Raw genomic sequence first — 19,922 nt, forward strand, 5'->3', positions numbered from 1 at the left:
GTTAAAGGGCAGCAGGAAAAACCAGTCTAATAAAGCAAAGAGGTTAGTGGTGATTCTTGGACGAGGGCCCGTTTCAGACTCACACACACACACACCTATTCACTGTGGGCATGTGTGTGTGTGTGGGTGGACTGAGGTTATTGATTAGCGGTTGCATTGAGCTGGGACAGGAGCTCCGCACTACCGCTGCTGCTCTCTCTCTCTGTCACACACACACACGCAAACAGGCCCCAGTCTGCACAGCTATATCTTAGGGAACATTTTGTATCAGTGCTGCAGGCTGTTGAGCTCCACATTGATTGTTTTTTTTTTTTGCCATAAGACAAATTACTCTTCTGATTGAGCCTCAGGAGACACCAACATTGTAAACCCTTCAGGTCGTTATTGTAAAAATACTTATCATCAACATGATGTTATTTAGAGGGGAAGGGTTTCCTGCAGTAAGGGTGATAACAAAAATGGAGCAAGGCACTAAACTATGTTTTGTTGCCTGTTTAGGCTGCTTTATGTCCCGTATAAATCCTGTAAATCCCAGTGTCTGTTTGCAGTGAATTTGTGAATGCAATTTTGTTTTGAAAAAAACAAACAAACCCTGAACCAATGAAGGCCCTTGATTCAAACTAGTTGGAAAGTGTTTAGCATTTTTTCATGAAGCACAAAAGGTACACAAACAAAATGTGTATCAAAATGCAACACAAGATGAATCACTTGTCCTTCAAAAAACATTACGCATGAATCTCTTGCATGAAAAGATATGTTACCATAACAATAAACCTCACAAAAATGTTTATCACATGGGTTTGATGTGAAACAAAATACAAGTATGTGGGAAAAGTAGCTTATGGCCAATGTTGGGTACGGTGGAGGACGTAAGATATTGTGGATTTCTCTTCCGAAAAAACTCAGAGTCTTTTTAGAGGGCTGGGCATTATGAAATACCACTCTGAAAAGAAATGGGTCGTCACTGAGAGTTTAGACAGGATCACAATATTTTCACTGAGGCTCTACCTGATTCCTCAGTCTTTGAACATTTAAAAGGTGTATAAATTTACAAGATGTAAAAATCTAATTCAGATCCACAAGACTGTCCTCAGGACATGGACAGGTCACGAATGTTATTTTTGATTGTAAAGCAGCTTTAAAAGGTAATAATAATAATAATAATAATAATAATAATAATAATAATAATAATAATAATAATAATAATAATAATAATAATAATAATAGGCTGCTTACCATAAGGGTATAAACAAAAATCTGAAAATGTATCTATTAAAAACACTGATTAATATGAATAAATGCATGTTTAAAGTTTCCTCTGCTGCCATCCTGTGGACACATTAAAAATTGCAACAAGGATTTGTTATATATTTTAACATTTGGTTCATTACCAGTGATTCTTTTCCCACTTCATGAGCCCTAATCAGTTTTTCTGTTGGCGAGCTATGTTTTGTGCTTCAAATAATAATAATAATAATAATAATAATAATAATAATAATAATAATAATAATAATAATTTAAAAAACACATTTGCAACTTATTTCAATGAAACTATATTCTCGCTCTTATGTGTAATTGACTGCTTCTCGGGGGGAAAAGGACATAAATAACATGGACTTATTATCTACGTTATTACTTCTAAGGTGCTGATATAATGTGGTTAATTTATTTCTGGCAAATTTCAAAAACATATTTTGACACCGTTTGTGTGGACTTGGAGGAAACGGCAAATTTGTTGACAATGTAGCCTATTTAGGGTACTTTTATGTTTTATAAAAAATTTTGCGCAAGCTACCGAACAGGCAGGGGGAACATTTCTATAACAGAAGCTTTTCCGGGTCTTTTTACAATGAAAGTGCTATAAGCTGAATTTTCTTTGTGTGTCTCCTCTACCTAATGCTGTAAAAAGCTGCAGGCTCAAAATGTACATCCTTTTATTTACCCATTTATTTAATTAAACTTCTTTGTCTCAGACGGATTTGTTAGATTTTATGTTTGCTTTGCCTGAAAATAAAAATCATTTTAATCAGTTAATATATGTATTTGCTTTAGCTACTGTATCTTAGATATATTTTGTTGTTTACATTCATCATCTTTTCAGAAGCTTTCCGATATTTATTTTATGTTATTTTATTTTACGGTCAAAAATACACAAATCATTGCTCGCAGTAGCTTATGGGGAACTCAAATGGGCTCAAATTATGACTCCATGTCCCACAATGCATCTCCCACTTTTATTCCCATCATTCCCCGCTGCAACCCCTCCTGTACCGGTCAAGATGGCGGACAAACCAGGTAGCTTAGCGTGTCCTCTGCTGTATTAACCGTTATTTAATATATTTTATAGGCTTTGTTGTGTGCATACGTCGACTGTTTCAGTTGCTGTTTTAGTTAATTTCTCATTTCGGTGGGGATTTATTCCGCTGTGTGAGTGTTTCGGACTTGAAGGCCGCATTGAATCCTTTGACTCACGTCAAGGACTTTGCGCGTCAGCTGCAGCTCCATTTAAAATATCAGCTTCTATGAACTGACGGCCTTTATAGTCACAAAACACACCAAAAAAATTACTCTCCGTTGGGATGACGCACTTTTAACCGCGGTTTTGTTATATATGAAGGTCTTTTTAGGTTAGCTAAACTGGATCTAAGCTAACGTTTGGGATGTGGTTTTATGAAAAATAAAGTAGTTGAGTATGCTGCCGTTTCTTACCTTGTTGCCATGTCCGCCCCTCTGATCAGTTCCAGTTGTCGAGAAGCGTCTGATGGATGTGAAGCTGGGAGAGTTGCCGAGATGGGTCGCAGGTCGAAACATGACCCCGACCGGACTCGTCGCAGGGGTCTTCGGAGGTGAGCTAACCGGGAGCAGACTCCGTTTCACCCATTCATCTGTAGGAATCCGTCTCCATTTTCATCAAGAAGGAAATGTTTAGTTTAGGAAATTAGTCTGACTTTTTGCACGGTACCAGTTCTTATCCGGTCTAGGGGGGTCATAAGCAACGGTGCAGTGGTTTTGCATTCATACTTTTAACTTTGCGTTACCACTGGACGTGCAAAGCATCTTAAAAAACATATGTATGTTAATTGTGACCCACATTCATCACTTTTTACTCAGACCACGTAAAGATGTGCAACACACTGAATCACACTCAGCCTTGTAATACCAGTATTTGCAATATAACAGTTGCAAAAAGCTGCTCAGATGAAACATTTGGCACATTTCAAATGTCACGCATGTACATTTTGCATGTAGACACTGTAATGCAAGGTTTCCCCCAGAAAACCTGCCAAGCCCGGTGGTTAGGGCGCTATGGCAGCCATTCATCCAGCGGCCCGTCGTGTTTTTCAGTTAAAAAAGGTTTAAAGTTGACAGGAAATTTGAACACATCACTCAATAATTATGTGTTATTGAAAGATTAACACCTGAACACCAACAATAAAGTCTTAAAAAATGCAAACATTTTAAAAATACTTCAATAATTAAGCAATGCTTAGCCTGGTGTGGGCACTAGTAAAGCCTGGTGGCCCGCCAGGCTTATAAAACACTGGTGGAAACCCTGGTAATGCATGTGGCCTCTTACAAACTTACACTGCACCAGATGCCCTGACTTGGATGTAGATATAATTTTAGTGACTGACCTGCTGATTGTAGTTTAGAAAAATGATGAAAATTGTCAGGGAAATGTGGGTTAAATATTAAGATTTTCATTACAATATTCATAAATAGTATTCCAGCTTCCCTAGTAATCCATCCAATTGGCCAAATGTGTTTTTGGAAGGCAGTTTGAATACTTGGCCTCTGCCTACCAAATATTGCAATCAGTGGTTAATGTTATCAGCCCAATTTCTTTTCTTTTCTTTTTTAAAAGAGTTAACTTTCAACTGTCCTTTTCCAGCCTATGACAGGTACTACAACAAGTACATCAATGTAAAGAAGGGAGGCATTGGTGGTGTCGCCATGTTTCTGTTTGGATACGTGGCCATCAGCTACCTGTGGAGTTATGAGCACATCAGTAAGAAAAATGCAACTTGTACATTTCTCATACAAAAACATGCCAATATTTACTACTGATATTTTGCTTTCATTCATTTTCCAACAGAGCACGACCGCTGGAGGAAGTACCACTGAGCGCCTTCAGCAGCCATCACACCGTCAGGGGTGGAACCAGCATCTCCCCTCGCTCTTTATATGCTCAGCTATATTGTGTTAGTAATATGTGACTGTTGTGACCAATAAAAAGTATATAAACATGCGAGAGCGTCGTTTTCTGTGCAGCAACACCTCGAGGTTTGACAAAAAAAACGCCATTTATTTGGTACAGACAATAAATCCTGACTGCATCAGTTGGCTGTGAACAAAAGCGCCCCGGCTGATCCGTACCGCCGAGGCTCGGTCCGAGGCCGCCTCTGACGTCCGCGGTAGAGGCGGCCTGGTTCCTGCTGCCGCCGTTTGTTACTCTGCAGTCAAGACGTTAGGGCAGCAGAATGCTGGTGCAGTCATGTGGCCTGAGATGTACAGTAACAAAATGATGATAATGCGCTCGTATGGATGTTAACAGGACCGTCTTCATTTGTTTAATTCCTCCGTTTTACAAAGTTGTTTGTCCGGTAAAGTAAAAAAAAAAAAAAAAAAAAGATTTGAATGTTGTACATCAGCCCTTTTCTCTTCTGCAACGTAAATCTGTTTATGTTCTTAACTCAATCGTTGGTGTTTTTTTTTTCCATGTGGCAGTAAACGGGAGTAATTTAGTTTGGAGTTCACGCTGCCCGTTTCTCCTTGTGGCTGGCTCCACCTCCGTGTGGAGAAGCCGGCGGTCTCGGAGGCGCCCTGCCTTCAGCCGCTGTGACGTCCGGGGCACCTGGTGTCCATGTTGGATTTAAACCCTGGAGGCTGAAGGCTACTGTCCGCTCAGGAAGGCAAGGTGACCCTTATTACATTTGTTGGCGTAGTGGCCCTTCTCTCCACACTGCCGACAGACAAAACAAAAGGTTCAGTGATTAAATCAGGGCTGCAGCTAACCTTTATTTTAATAATTAATCATTTTGACGTTAAAAAAAACAAACAAAGAAACTGACACATTCTGCAGATTTTCCATTTAACCACTTGAGCCTTTTAGAAACGTGTTAAGGATGCAAATGACTCAATTATGTTTTTGTTGGGTTTTTTTTTTTTTTTTTAAAGAAAAACATTTTACTGCCAAAAATGCAGTAACAGCATTCATCTAGTGTTTGGTTCATTTGTTGCAAAGGATGCATCTGCTGCTAAAAAATGCTGTCTACTAATCTGTTTTTGGATTAATAATTTGAGTTTTGGTTTATTTTCTTAGATATTGGTTTTAATCTTTCATTGATGTATTATTTCATTATAATAATTTATAACGATTATTTTATTGATTAATTGTTTCAGCCCTACTTTAAATATTCAAAAATTCGTATCTCTTAAGAGTTGGAAAAGGCGTAAAACTCTTCATATGCAGACAAAGCTTTAACATTCAAATTTTATTATAAAACCCAAAAAGTTCATCCTAGTCCCTGAATCAGTTATTCATACAAGACACTATAAGTTATCCTAATTACATTTTTCGCCACGAGGAGATTCAATGTGACGCCTCACCTTGTAGCAGGTGACCTGGTCCAGAGGCCGAGGCCCTCTGTTGACGGACATGTGGTTCTGCTGAACTCCAGAGTTGATGTTGTTCTGCGGCCGCTGGATGGGACTGGTGTTGGTCAGCTGGATGAGAGAGAGCGATGAGCGGTTGACAGACGCAGCCTGCAACAAGAAACAAACTCTGGCAAATCAACAACAGCAGCAGCAGCGAACAAACGAGGTGAAGCAAGAGTCAGACGGGTTTAGTGAAGCCACAAAGAGTCAAGTATCTGCCATTTAAAGCTGGATATTAGCCCAACTGTTTTACTGCAGGCTTTCCAACAAGCGAGTGTATATTCATGTATGCATCACGTTACCTTGGTCTGAATTTGTGCTTGTTGTGGCAGAGGAGGCTGTTCGGACGTTCCCATTGGCAGCTCAAACCGAGGACTGTTAGAAAAAATATACATGTTACCTTTTAAGTCTATAAAACAGCCAGATTTGAAAATATGTATCCAAAAAAAACACTCTTTTTTTTTTAATGAAATATAAAAGGAAAAAATATGTGATAGCTGTAAAACTGTAATAAAGTGGTGGACTTACTGCATAAATTTACAGGCTTTCCCTTCAGGACAGAAGCCCACCAGGTAGTTTACACAGATTACCCGCCGTGTGTGTCTGTGTCTGCAGTCGGGACCTGTGGCAGGAAAGAGTCACACAAAATTAGAGGAGACATCTATAAAATAACGTCAAGATTTCTGGGCACTCTGCAAGCATCTTCACATCTCAAGAGTATTTACACATTTAGTCAGGATGCAGCCACAAACTAAAACTAGTTTTCCAAGTCTTCCCACGAGACTCTCAACAGGATTTAGATCTGAACTCTGTTTTGATTTAAACCAGTCCACTGTAGGTGGCGGATCTCCCACCCTAGCTAATAGTTGTCCTGTCAACAAACTATCACACAGGAGCTGGGAATCTCTCCAGCTTTTGTTTCACGCCTCTTTCACAATTGTGTGAGATTTTGTGTTGGTCTATCACTCATATTCACAATAAAACACACTAACATTTGTGGTTGTAATGTGAAAAGTACAGGCACCAGCAGCCCTTCCGAGCCCATTAGGGTGTAAGAAAACGGATGGATGGATGTGAAAAGTACCAAAAGTTCTCCAAGGGACAACTGGACCTCACCGTGTTTACAGAATCCTCGGTCGTACCACGGACAGTCTTTGATCTTTGACTCTGGATCAATGTGCAGGAAGGGACACTCCTTGTTGCTACACTCTCCTGAGGGTTGAAACGCACTCATTGGCATCAAACGGTTGGTGACCGACCACCCCGGGTCAAGTACAATTGAAACGCGAGCGTGAACCAACCGAATTTCGAGTAGAAGTAGCATTCAGGCATCTTCGTCATGTCGTACTCGTGGAGAAACTCGCACTGGTCTCCCTTCTTGCACAGGCCTCTGAGCCAGTGTTTACACACCACCGTCTTCTCTCCGCTGATGTGACGGAATGGACACATCCCGCCTGCAAAATGCAAAAATTACAACTCATCACGCAGAAACGATTGGAAAAAAATATATATTTCAACCCTAACTGTTCTACTAATAAATCTATAGTATCATCCTCAGAACAATAAAATTGTTTGCTCATTTTTCCCTACAGGCATATTTACAAAACATTTTTAATATATCTGTGGCATCTGTGCAACTTTACTGTTGCTCAGCTTTTACTGTCAGTAAATGTTAAGTCTGTCTTTTTGATGTTTAAATTTGACACGCACATTTGGTACATTTTAAATGAACCAAATCCGTTGCACATTCCGTTGTAGTGAAGTTCACCTTTCCATATAAACTATACTGTATCTATGTTGAAATTTTGCCCTCACTGTACGGTATTTTTACTCTTTATTCAGTTTTTTTTCCTATATTTTATAAATGATCCAAGAAGGATTTTCGATCTAGAACATTTAACACAACTGCTGTTAAAAGATAAGAGCTGCTGAGATTAGATTTCTGAACAGAGGTCTTTTAATGGTAGCTGAGCTGCGAACACAACACCTGCCGAAAATTGCGGTTTCTTTACCTTTCATACAAGCTCCCCTCATGAAGAACTCACACACAGCTGACCCGGACTCTGAAAGCAGACACATATCATCACACGGTTAATAGAAAGCTAAAGAGAACATGTGCGTCCACCGAAGTTTAGGGTCTGCTAGCTCCTCCAGCGGTTCATACAGAGCGGCTAGCAGCGGTTAGCAACAGCGGCACTTACTATCCATGCCGGGGAAAGGTAGCGGCTGCGCTCCGAGCTGCTGCTCCACAGCAAACTCCAGGTCAAACTTGATGTGATCCACGTTGGCCAGTAACTCCTGCATGTCTGCGTCGGTTTGCAACTTTCAAACTCAAAACAACTGTACGGTTAGTTTTCCGTTAAGCTAACCTGCAACCGAACCCTGTTAGCTCGCAAGCTAACCAGTCTCTGGCAGCTAAAAGGGTTAGCTAGGCTAACCGACGAGCGAATAACGACCGCAAACCATCGACGTTGTTTTGGTGTGTAGCTTCGGTGTGTCAAAAACAGCCTGGAAACGTTAACATGGCTCGTAGCTGTCGGTGTTTTTATTATCGGACGGCTTCTCGCTCCGTGTGAGGAGGCGCGCGCAGCAGAAGCAGACAGCGCTAATCGATGCGCGAGTTGTTACCAGAGATCATCCCTCACGAGATGTTTTCATTTCTGGTAGATTATCGAGATTTTCAAAAAGTATTTTACAACAGTGAAAACAATCAAATATATCACAGAAGTTGTCACAATTTTAAATGTTGACCCAAGCTAAAATTCTTTGATAAGTATGTAAATACATAGGCTATTTACATATTTCTCTTTACCTTTTCTTTTAGCTTAAGATCTTTCTGTTATAGAAAATCACCAGCACACAAATAAGCTGCAGTTATGATACATTTTACATATTTTTTCGATAACGTCGTCTGACTTGAAGTTAAAAGAATAAGAGAAATCGGTTTTTTTTTCACAATTCAAATTTCTTTAAATCTAACACTTACAACATAAGTACCTAAATATGTTTTCATATTTTTAAAAAAAACTAACACTTGCTTGTTTTTATTTTTTTTATTTAAAGATTGCAACAATATTGGTTTATTTGTGAAATTCTTTTGCATTATTTACATCCAGAATTTTCATTTTTAAAAATATTACGTTGCATTATTTCCTGAAGTGGCTTGTCAACACGTCATAACTGTGAAAACAATTCAGAAGTGACATAATATTAGGGATTTCTTCAATTGCACCGTCTTTATAGCTGCAGTGTGAAACATTTATGCTACAACATTTAAGCTTGTCTCTATGCCAAATAAATAAAATAGCTACACATAAAATTTTGTATCCAACCCTGTTCAACTAATTGTGGTTTGGATTATTGCTTGAGCGAGTCGACTATTATATAGTGTGAGAGAAACTCGTAATCATGTCACCCAGTTCACCTACTGTAGACTAGCAGTAGATTATGAAAAATGGGATTGAAATAATTAGTAAAGAAGCAAAAAATGACACACAGGTGGCTAGAAAACATTCCATAACAGACGGATAATTTTTGTACCTGAAATAAAAATCAGTCATAAAATGAAACTGGTGCAAAACAACATGTAAAGACAAGACATGGTGAATGGGAATATCAGTCCAATTTGGTTGTGGATCCCCTCACTGCTTCATCCCCAACATGATTTCTTATCCACATAAGGCCAACAACCGAACCTTTACCTGTGCAAAACGACAAAGGGAAAAAATGGCCACCACCTGTTTTAAAGACGTAATCGGGTGTTTGGATTTGAGCAGTGACCCTGCCTCATTGTCTGCAGTTCAGGAAGGCCCGGCATGGGGAACTGCCCGGCGAAGGCCTCCACCTCCACCCTGACCTCTGACACCCACGCTGCTGGAACTTCCCTCCCTGAGCCAACGCCTGGACGAACTCCTTCAGGGTGGCCTTCTTCTCTGCACTTCCAAAGTCAGCTCAATACCTGGAGGGAGAAAGTACGGCGAACCTTATACTTAAATAATGCTTGTTGTGGTGAAGGTCTCCTTTTTACTGCTGAAGCTTACCTCTGTGGATAAAACGTGACACTTTTTTGACGACTTCCTCTACCAAACCTCTGGAGGACAGAGCCGGAGAGCCAAACCTCAGACCGCTTGGAAGCAAAGCACTAGTAGCATCTATGGAGAAAAAAAGAGAAAAATCACTTTTACATTTTATGTATGCAATGATCCTTTTGGTGCAGTTTTCAAACATCATTTTCTTCAGACCAATTTAAAGATAGTTTGTTTTTTTTAAATTGCTCTTTTGTTTACATTAACAAAATGTAAATGACTTATCAGTTCCTGGCTTTTCCTACTGCCCTCATATATTCCTCTTATGAACCAGATTGTATTACCAATTAGGTATTACCAATCTTATGTAATACCCTTTCAAAGCACATTATTATAGTAAAGTAGTATTATAATAGGTTCATTATAGAAACCAGTAATTTAGCTTATGCTACTTCAACTGGACACCTTTGGATACTTGACTGCAAAACTGCAAACCAGAAATAGGAGAGATGGGGGGATACAAGCCTAAAAAAATGAGAAAGAATCAGGTGTGGAATAATTGTTGTGAGGAGTTAAAACCGTGGTCATTGTTTAAATTAAAAAAAAGCGTATAAAAATCTTTTTCTAAAAAAAAAATATAATAAGGTTTGATTATGATTGTTTTGTTTTTTACAAATTTGTCCACAGCTGGAATTCATTGCAGATATGTTTTAGAAAACATATTGGAAAAATGTGGCTGCTTTAATTTTGATGATGGTGTATTTAAACAAAACAATGTGACGGTATAACAAGCTTCTAATTAAACGTACACATTTTCAATCTTTCCATTGACAAGAATTTAAATATTATCTATTTCTGTACTCGTTTTGTCCCCTTTTTTCTTTTTCTTTTTCTTTGTTTGTTTTGCTTATATTTTTTCTGCGTTGTGTTTTTCTCTCTCTCTCTGTTTTTGGAAACATTATAAATAAATATACACAGACTTAAAAAATGGTTTCCGCAATAGGTTTATTAATCTCTCCAAATTGCCTTTGCGTATCAATGTGTGATAGATGACGGTAGAGGTGGTTGCTCTCAGTTTTACCTCTGCCCATGTCACTTATAGAATATCATATAATCGTTTACAGAATACCTAGGCAGGTGTTCTTGTTGCAAGAAGTCGCGCAGGCTTGCAAGACCTTCTCAGCTCGTCCTCCATCCGTTTCTTTATTGCGCAAGTCCATCAAGATTAGGTGATTGTCAGAACCGCCTGTACAGGAAGCAACAAACAGCAGAAAAAGATCCAGCATGCACAATACCCCGCTATGCAGACTCCAAAAGTGCCAGACTCCAGTACTTGTCTTCTTAACTTTTCTGCACATATTAGATGCATTTGTTCTTTAACAGAACTGATTCAAATGAACGACTTGCTATCAGGCCTTTGTGGAAATGAATGACATGATAATGGAGGAATTTAGCCATTTCATTAATGTTGTTCATGTTGGAGAAGGGAAGCGTCTACAGGATGCAGGATGGTCGCTCTCGAGGATTGGACATGGACATCCCTGATCTAAACAATGAAATGAAAGTAAATAGACTTAGTTGGAAGCATTTCCCATTGCTGTAAAAATAATAAAATAAAATTCTGCCTGGATGTTTCTAATTAGCCCAATATGTGTGCGACGTCTACCAGTGACGGTCCATGAGGGAACTGGACAGAGCTTTGCAGTTAGCAATAATGCTTTGCAATAATACACACATTTCACCACTTTTGAATGTAATTTTTTTTTTTAAATGTATTGTTTAATTCATTTCATCTAACCCATTCTCTTTATAGAAATGTGCTTTATTTTAAAGTCAGAGCAAATTACATTTAAAATTAAAAAACAGACATACACAGTCACTCTTCTTTTATTCAGTTGTAATTTAACTTAGTTGAATGCAGCACTATTGACCTATTTATGAAGTTATACAATAGAGTCATATACATCTAAATTAGTAATGCATGGATCCAAATCAGTGACTCAAGCTGGAACAGTTTGTCAAAACACCGAATGGAAAGTCATGACAACGTTAATGTTCATTCGTTCCAGCGCAGCCTCTAGTCACCGCTGAAAAACAATCACATTTAAAACAGCAAAGCTTCGTAACGACGGCGAATAAAAAGTGAAATGTTTCTCCCCCGTTGAGAAAAGGGAAAGGTTGGATTCGTGGGAACATGTTGAAGTCATCTTGATTGGAGGAGAAAGGAGAGGGAAGCTTTCCGCTCTACAGTTCAGGAAGGCCCGGCATGGGGAACTGGCCGGCGAAGGCCTCCACCTCCGCCCTGACCTCTGACACCCGCTGCTGGAACTTCTCTCCCTGAGCCAACGCCTGGACGAACTCCTTCAGGTTGGCCTTGGGGTCCAGACTTCTCTGCACTTCCAAAGTCAGCTCAATACCTGCAGGGAGAAACCACCCCAAATATTTTACTTTTTAAAATATTTGCTATGGCAGACATGTCTGTCTCTTGGTAATTAAAATAATAATAATAATAAAAGAAACATTTTTAGGTCACATTACCTCTATGAATGAAGTGGGCCACCTTCTTGAAGTCTTCCTCAACCATTCCTCTGGAGGTCAGAGCCGGAGAGCCAAACCTCAGACCGCTTGGACGCAGAGCACTCTTATCGCCTACGAAGAACATGAAGGTCAGATAATTACCAAATGACCCCAAGAAACAGAATATTAATTTAACCAATTTAAAGGGCCAACATTATGTGCTTTTATTTCAGGCAAATACTGTCATTTTGTAGCACAATCAAGTAACTATATGTTCACTTCAGAAGTTATAAAAATGCTGTATGTATCAAATATGACTTAAAAGAAATTTGACTTCGTAATTTAACGCATTGAAATTGGGCCTCTGTCTCTTTAAGAACTCCTGCTCTTTCTGAAGCTTCGCCTTCAGGAAGTCATCCCAACATGGCTCCTCCTCCATAGTGTTTTTTTTTTTTTTTTACCAGCGTTTCATTGAGAAATAGTTCGTATAATGAGCTCAGCTGATGCACAGCTCAACCAGGTGTTTGCTGATTGCTGCTGGCTAGTCTGAAGGAGCTGAGTGGTGGAGTCGTGGAACCTCGGAAACTTGGAAAAGGCAGCTCTGAGGAGGAGCCGCACCTTGAAGGCGGAGCTAGGTTCACCAGGGTGTTTTGCACAGCTAAATGGTTGCCACAGGAAACCAGAGGATTTTTCAAACATTAATAAAAGAATCAAGGCAACACTCAGGTATGTTTTTGATTGGGGAATAACATTATAACATGATGTAAAGCTCAAAAAGGATTTGGCTAAATACTGCCCCTTTAACTATTCCACCAGTTTAAACTGACCTGGACAGGTGTTCTTGTTGCAGGCGACGGCGCAGGCCTCCAAGACCTTCTCAGCTCGTCCTCCGTCCGTTCCTTTGTTGCGAAGGTCCAGCAGGATTAAATGGTTGTCAGAACCGCCTGCACAGGAAGCAGCAAAGACAAACATCTGACTGGCATCACATTAAATCCGCCACAGTAGTCGGTGTTGCAGTAAAATCGTAGCGTGCAACGCCTACCAGTGACGATCTTGTAGCCGAGGTCCATGAGGGAACTGGACAGAGCTTTGCAGTTAGCAAGAACCTGCAGCTGGTAAGTCTTAAACTCTGGAGTCAAGGCTTGTTTCAGAGCCACGGCAACACCTGCCAGGGACGGACATTTACCTCAGTGACACTGACTCCAACATAAATCAATACAGTTCCTTGCAAAAGTATACATGCAGTATGCCTTGGACATTTAGTTTTTAGTCACATGCAACCACAAACTTCACAATTCTGCCCTAGTTTGTCCCACTAAAGCATTCCACAGTGGGAGGAAAATAGAGCATTCAATGTTCTTTACTAGGGATGTTTATATATCGGCACTAATGTTGGTATCGGACGATATCTTTCATTTTTTTAAGATATTGGTGTCAGTCTGACAAATTATTATATTATTTTTTTTCCGCTTCACATGTAAGCCCTGCCTTGTCTTTCTGACTGTAATGTGAAAAACAGAGAGAAAAAGTTCAGTGGGTATGAATACTCGCAATAAGCAATCAATGAGTAAATTGCACGATAAATTAAGATGAGCTCGATCGCTCCCATCATGCTGATTTGTATTTTTTGAAGGGCAGTTTTGTTTACGGAGACTTTCGTAGTCCATTTTATTTATTTATTGCTTCGGTTTGCGAGTGGCTTTTGTTTCCGTTTTTATTTACGGTTGTTGTGTTTTATTTTGGATCTTTAAAATAGCTTCCAGTTCTAGTGTACAAAGTTAACGTTTATTGGCCTTTGAGAGGGCGAACTCCCATTATTATGCCATTATTAATACACAAGCTGAAAGTGGTTCTAAAATAACATTGCTGCCACGTGTCAGAATAATGTCTGAGACAATTTTATCATCCAGTAAAATCTATTATTGTGACAGGCCTAACTGTAGATGTCAAAACGATGGCTTCATAAAAGAAGTAATAATAGTAATAACTGTACCTGCAATAGCGTGGTTGTGTGGCCCTCCCTGCAGCCCTGGAAACACAGCCTGGTTGATCAAAGACTCCAAGTTGTACAGCGTCTCTTTGCCTTTGGCGTCCACACTCCGTACCCCTGGTGGACGGACGGCGGAGTTGATCAGAGAAACTTTGCGAACCGGACAGAGGAAAATTCAAAGGGTCCTCACGTATGCGGGCTTTGTGAAAGAGTCTACCTTTCCGATAGAAGATGAGCCCGGCACGGCAGCCGCGGAGAGTTTTGTGAGTCGTTGTCGTGACGATGTCACAGTGATCAAAGGGCGAGGGCACGACCCCGGCTGCCACCAGCCCACTGATGTGAGCCATGTCCCCCATCAGATAGGCGCCGTTCTCGCTGGCGATCTGCTGCAAGCGGCCGTAGTCAAGGTTACGGGAATAGCAGCTTGTTCCTAAAATAAGCAGAAATGTAAATTTTTTTATATAAATAAATATATGCTACATTTACAGAGGATAATCTACATATCTGAATTTCTCTCTTAGACAGCAAACCACACTTCCTCCATTATTATAATTATTATTAATTATTATTATTATTACTATATTAATGAACCTGCGATGATGAGCTTTGGGTGGAACAGCCGGGCATTTTCCTGCAGTTTGTCATAATCAATGTAGCCGGTTTCTGGGTTCACCTGAAAACAACCACAAAAAAAACCACATAAACTAAAAGATACACAATCCTTAAATAGGAAATAACATTAGCTAATTCAACCTACAATTAGTTTAATCGGATTCAGATTTATAGAGCTTTATACAGCAAGTCCAAGTAGGCAGATAATTTATATTTATGTAAGTAATTTAAAAGAAAAGAAAAAATAAATTAAAGGCATCCCAACAAAGCAATTAAAACAAATTATGTCACTAAACAACATAAGTTTAAAATAAGTGTTCTCCATATTTATTACAGATAATTATCTGTAATAATAATTATTATTAATAATTATTAATCCCTATTAATCCCTGGGATCAATCTCATAAACACACCGTCGCTCATTACTTTGGGAAACTGGGTCTCTAACTGAACACATGCAGAGAAAAGGCACCTTATAGGGCATGGATTCAAAGAAGATGGACGTTGCTGAGATTTTCTTCTTCTCGGTCATGAAGCCGTGAGTGAGGTGGCCGCCGTCGGGAAGGTCCAGGCCCATGATCCGGCCGTGCGGTTCCACCACAGCGGCGTAGACCGCAAAGTTGGCCGGGGAACCTTGTGGAGAAACGGAGAAGCAACGTGAAGATAAGAGCAAAGAGATCAACAAAGAGAAGCCATCTTTAGGTGCCGTTCCACATCCTGCCAAGCATTTAAAATTAATAATTCAATTTTAAATGCGAAATATTGCACAGATCCACTACAAAGAGCGCAGCATATCTCCAGATTAGGTGATATGGCAAACCTTGTGGACATACTTTTCAGTATACTGACATTTCTGTGTTAAAAAAAAACACTTTGTTTATTCATCTTAATAAATATAAAAATTTTCTCAGGAACTGAATTTTAGGTTTTCTGCATGTCATGATGATCAAAAGCAACAGAAATAAATAAACACGTAACATATATAATTCCATATACAATCAGTCTATTTAAGAGTTTTACTTCCTGAACTGAATTACTCCAATGAATAGACTGTTTGATGATACTCTACGTTCCTGAGACGTACGTTAGCTAGTTCGTCCTCCGAGCCACAATCGCAGTGAAAATATTGTTTATTTTTACATTTATAAACACATTTTTCAGTAATATTGAGGAGGAATGAAAAAAAACAAATCATAGTTTAAACGGACCAAGCAGTAAAAAGTGTCCACACCACTGGATGTTTCACGCTTTGTGTTGCTTTCACAAATCAATCATGATCGACACAATTTGTCGTTTTTTGACAAAAAATGACACAATATTCATGTGATTGCTTATTTCATGTTGAGTATTTTTATTTATTTGGCAGTACTTTATAAAAATGTGTTTTCACTTCGACATTGGTTGTTTTAAATTTAAAAAAAAAAAAGCTAAACTTTGTTGCTCATGATTTATATGGAGCTAAATTTGGGCAAAAAAGTTCATTTAAAAAAAAAAAATTTAAACTGAAACTGAATTTGAAACTGAACAAAAAAATCACAACTACTTTTCAGACTTAAGGTTTTTTTTCTGTTCTTATTTTATTATTACTATTGAACAAACTTTATGGACTCAATTTAGCTCCATAGCTTGATTTGGAAAAAGCAGTAAAGCGGGTAAATCCTCCAAGTGAATACTTTTATTATCTCTGTGCATACTGTTTACATCTGTTAAGGTGCAGATTTATCACCTGAGTACGGCTGTGCATTAACTCCCCACTTCTCAGAGTTCAGACCAAAGGCCTCCAGCGCCCTCTTCTGGCAAAGCCTTTCCAGCTCATCGACATGTTCAGTTCCACCATAGTACCTGAAGTGATGAATCATGCTCATAGGTACCACAAATAACATCATTTAGTAAACAAAAACGGATCAGGGCTCGTACCGCTGGCCGGGGTAGCCCTCAGAGTACTTGTTGTTCATGCAGGAACCGAGAGCTTCAAGAACCGCTCTGCTGGCGAAGTTCTCCGAAGCGATCAGCTCCAGTCCGTACGTCTGCCTGTGCTTCTCCTTCTTTATGATGGAGAACACCTGAAACGCAAGAAACACAAAACTGTTACCACACAACAATGCGTGAACTGCAACAACACTTAATTCAGGGCCGTCCCAAGCCTTTCTGAGGCCCTAATTAGCTTTTTTTAGGGGCTTTGCCAGAAGAGAAAGAAACCCTTAAATCTGAAAAGTTGTTTTGAACATTTGTGTTCAGCTTCAAATTCTTTTTTCAATTTCAGTTTCTTTTTTTAACAAACTTTTTTTGCTCAAATTTAGCTCCATATAAATCATGAGCAACAAAATTTTGCTTTTTTTTTATTTAAAACAACAAAGAAAGCCTTTAATGTCAAAGTGAAAAGACATTTTTATAAAATACTCCCAAATAAATAAAAATATTCAACATGAAATAAGTGACAGCATGAATATTGTGTCATTTTTTTTGTCAAATAAGGCAAATTTTAATCGACCATGATTGATCCCTTCATACCAACACCAGATGATTTAGCATGATTTAACAGACCTATTATCATTAGCATCTTTTGTAATTAGCATATATTAGACCAGTTCTATTATGACTATTGATTTTAACCTTTTAACCTAGCAAAATAAAATAAAATAATTTGGGTTTTGAAATGCAGAGTGCTATTTAAGTGTACCATTTAATTTGAACTATTTGAAGCAATAAATTTAATATCTTATACTTCCCCAACAGCCATCAACAGGAAGGGATTAATCATTATTATCTATCAAAACAAAGCAGAAATTGTTTTTTCCATGTGTAACAGCATTTAGTTTGCAACATTCAATGTTATTTAAAATATATCTATATTTTTCTATCATGCTAGTTCTTGCTCTTGAGGCCCCCTGTTGGCATGGAGGGCCCTAAGCAGCCGCTTAGCTCGCTTATGCCTTAGGCCGGCCCTGCCTAATTAATGAGTATTTGCACGAACTCCAACCTCTGAGTCGCTGACGGACAGAGGCTCCAGCATCATCTTGTTGTGGGAGTCCCATGTTTCTTTGCCCACCCTGTGACCGTTTGTTAGAGACATGGCTGGGTTTTGTTTTTTTTCTTTGTTGGAGTTCCAACGTGGAAATCTAAAAAGAAGAGATAAGAATCGCAGACACAGATTTAAAAAAAACCCAACACAAAAGCATCCATAAAAGCAGATACAAGCGCAGATAATAAGAGTATGGGTTACGAGGAGTCAGTTTTCCTGTCTTGCAAAATCTCGTTTCATCTTTTTTATATTACGATCATAAACTTCCATGTATCTTAGTGGGATACTTAGTGATAAACAGTGTTGTATCCATACTTCAAGCTCAGTCAGATTGGACGGTGAGGCATCTGTGAGCGTCAATATTTGGGTTTTGTAGCAGATTTTCACTTGGATTTAGGTCTGGACTTTGACTAGGCCATTGCCATGATTCCTTCTAAACCATTCCATTGTATCCCTGGATGCGTCGAGTCGAACCTCTAGCCCACTCTCAAGTCTCTTGCACTTTCTAACAGGTTTTCAGCTAAGGTTTTGCCCTGTAATTAGCGAAAGTCATCCCCACAGCATGATACTGCCGTCACCATATTTCACTTTAAAAATTTGGGATATTGTTTTATGATCCTATCTCTGTTGTAAACATTTCCACTGCTTTATCGCCGAGCTTTTTCTTATTACTTAGTCCGCATGATGCCAGTTATTGCCTTCTCAGAACAGCTTGTTTTCATATCGATACCAAATCACAAACTTCAGTTACCAAGATCCCATTTTTCCAGATTTGACCAAAATCCTTATAACTATCTTGTAACTATGCGCTTCTTTTTGTTGGTCTGTCACATACAATCCGGATAAAGCCCTGGCTTTGGGGCCATTACTGCAACACAAAGCTGCAGAGTGAGAGAGAGAGAGTGTGTGTGTGTGTGTAGGAAAAATCCAGATCCAACACTGTTGCAATCCCCCGGGGCTCATCAGTTGACCTTTGAACTGTTAGACATTGCAGAATCTGTCAAAACATTATCAGTGAAGCAACCGTGGAAACAGACATTTCTCCTTAAAGCCACCGCTCACGCATTTTATGACGTCTACAACTTAAGTCTTTGCACATGACAGCTGCCGTGTGTTGTAGCTGAACAGCGAGCACAAGGCTTTAATTATGACAACCCGATCTGACTGAGAAAATCCAAAGGAAGCACTCTGAATAAAATATATACTCTGCGATTAAAAGCAAAAATACTCGTCTAACTTGTTTTTGTTTTGTTTTTGACACGGTGGATCTAGCAGCTGCCTGCTAACAGCCATATGTCACCGCGGCAGCAGCAACTAAACATCAGCAGAAACATTACATCACTGTCTACTCAGATACAACATGAGCTGTAGTAAAACGTGTGTTTGTTTTTTTTTTTGCTACTTTAAAAATGTGAAGCACTCACCAGATGATGATGATGATGATGGTAGTGGTGAAGAAGAAGAAGGTGACGGAGGCTCCTGCCGTTTTTTGCAGCAGACCTGAACTAGGATCAGTTTTTAAGGATCTGGCACGAAAGAAAGCCTCCAAACGGAGAGCAAAGTCCGCGAAACTTTCAGCCAATCGGATCACGTTCGTCCTCTTCTTTTCCGCTTACGTCACAACGCCCTATCCGTTACTGCCGCCGTCGGCTCTCACTGGCTGTAATCTTATTTTAGCAAAATGCATTTCGTTTCGGAGTTTTAAAGATACTGTCAGGTGGTGGTTTTTTCTCATCAACACGTGTGCCCCAACAATACAAGGAGAGTAGCGTCATGAAGCCGAGTTTCACAAACTACAAGTTTTATAGAGCTCAAAGAAGAAAAAATACCTGTTATTTTGCTTTTTGTGGATTTGCGTAGGTGACGTCACAAGAGGCAGATAAGTGACTTTTGGCATCGATTCTGAGGCCTCCGACTCCAATTTTCAGTTTTTAATGTTGACAGGTCTTCTTAAATACAGTCTAGATATAGTTCTGAAAACCTACAGTAAAAAAAAACCTAAACTTTTATTTCACAGGTAAAATCAAAGTGCTTCACAGAACGCATAGGAAAAGCGCATCAAAACATAAATTAAAATACGTAATCATATTTGAAGAAT

The 19,922-nt window shown here is 39.2% G+C and overlaps 3 protein-coding genes across 3 annotated transcripts; 1 reads left to right on the plus strand and 2 right to left on the minus strand.

Moving 5' to 3' along the window:
• Window positions 1–2,171: 2,171 nt before the first annotated feature.
• Window positions 2,172–4,249, plus strand: atp5mf (ATP synthase membrane subunit f). The gene is made up of 4 exons (XM_032588203.1): window positions 2,172–2,295; window positions 2,739–2,846; window positions 3,893–4,009; window positions 4,097–4,249. Exons 1-4 carry the CDS (start codon window positions 2,202–2,204, stop codon window positions 4,123–4,125), a joined length of 348 nt encoding a protein of 115 aa, XP_032444094.1. The 5' UTR covers window positions 2,172–2,201; the 3' UTR covers window positions 4,126–4,249.
• Window positions 4,250–4,292: 43 nt separating this feature from the next.
• cpsf4 (cleavage and polyadenylation specific factor 4) lies at window positions 4,293–8,273 on the minus strand. The gene is made up of 8 exons (XM_032588202.1): window positions 7,860–8,273; window positions 7,671–7,721; window positions 6,960–7,112; window positions 6,775–6,870; window positions 6,187–6,280; window positions 5,961–6,033; window positions 5,611–5,766; window positions 4,293–4,963 (listed from the first exon to the last, which is right to left on the minus strand). The coding sequence occupies exons 1-8, from the start codon at window positions 7,960–7,962 to the stop codon at window positions 4,895–4,897; spliced, it is 795 nt and encodes a 264-aa protein (XP_032444093.1). The 5' UTR covers window positions 7,963–8,273; the 3' UTR covers window positions 4,293–4,894.
• A 3,279-nt stretch (window positions 8,274–11,552) lies between these two features.
• shmt1 (serine hydroxymethyltransferase 1 (soluble)) lies at window positions 11,553–19,387 on the minus strand. Its single transcript, XM_032587815.1, has 12 exons — window positions 19,249–19,387; window positions 17,783–17,921; window positions 16,720–16,865; window positions 16,529–16,644; window positions 15,275–15,435; window positions 14,782–14,863; window positions 14,408–14,620; window positions 14,194–14,307; window positions 13,243–13,365; window positions 13,028–13,144; window positions 12,222–12,332; window positions 11,553–12,100 (listed from the first exon to the last, which is right to left on the minus strand). Exons 2-12 carry the CDS (start codon window positions 17,873–17,875, stop codon window positions 11,928–11,930), a joined length of 1,449 nt encoding a protein of 482 aa, XP_032443706.1. The 5' UTR covers window positions 17,876–17,921; window positions 19,249–19,387; the 3' UTR covers window positions 11,553–11,927.
• Between the last annotated feature and the right edge of the window lie 535 nt (window positions 19,388–19,922).

Source organism: Xiphophorus hellerii, chromosome 16 (genome assembly GCF_003331165.1).
Source record: "Xiphophorus hellerii strain 12219 chromosome 16, Xiphophorus_hellerii-4.1, whole genome shotgun sequence".
NCBI lineage: Eukaryota > Metazoa > Chordata > Actinopteri > Cyprinodontiformes > Poeciliidae > Xiphophorus > Xiphophorus hellerii.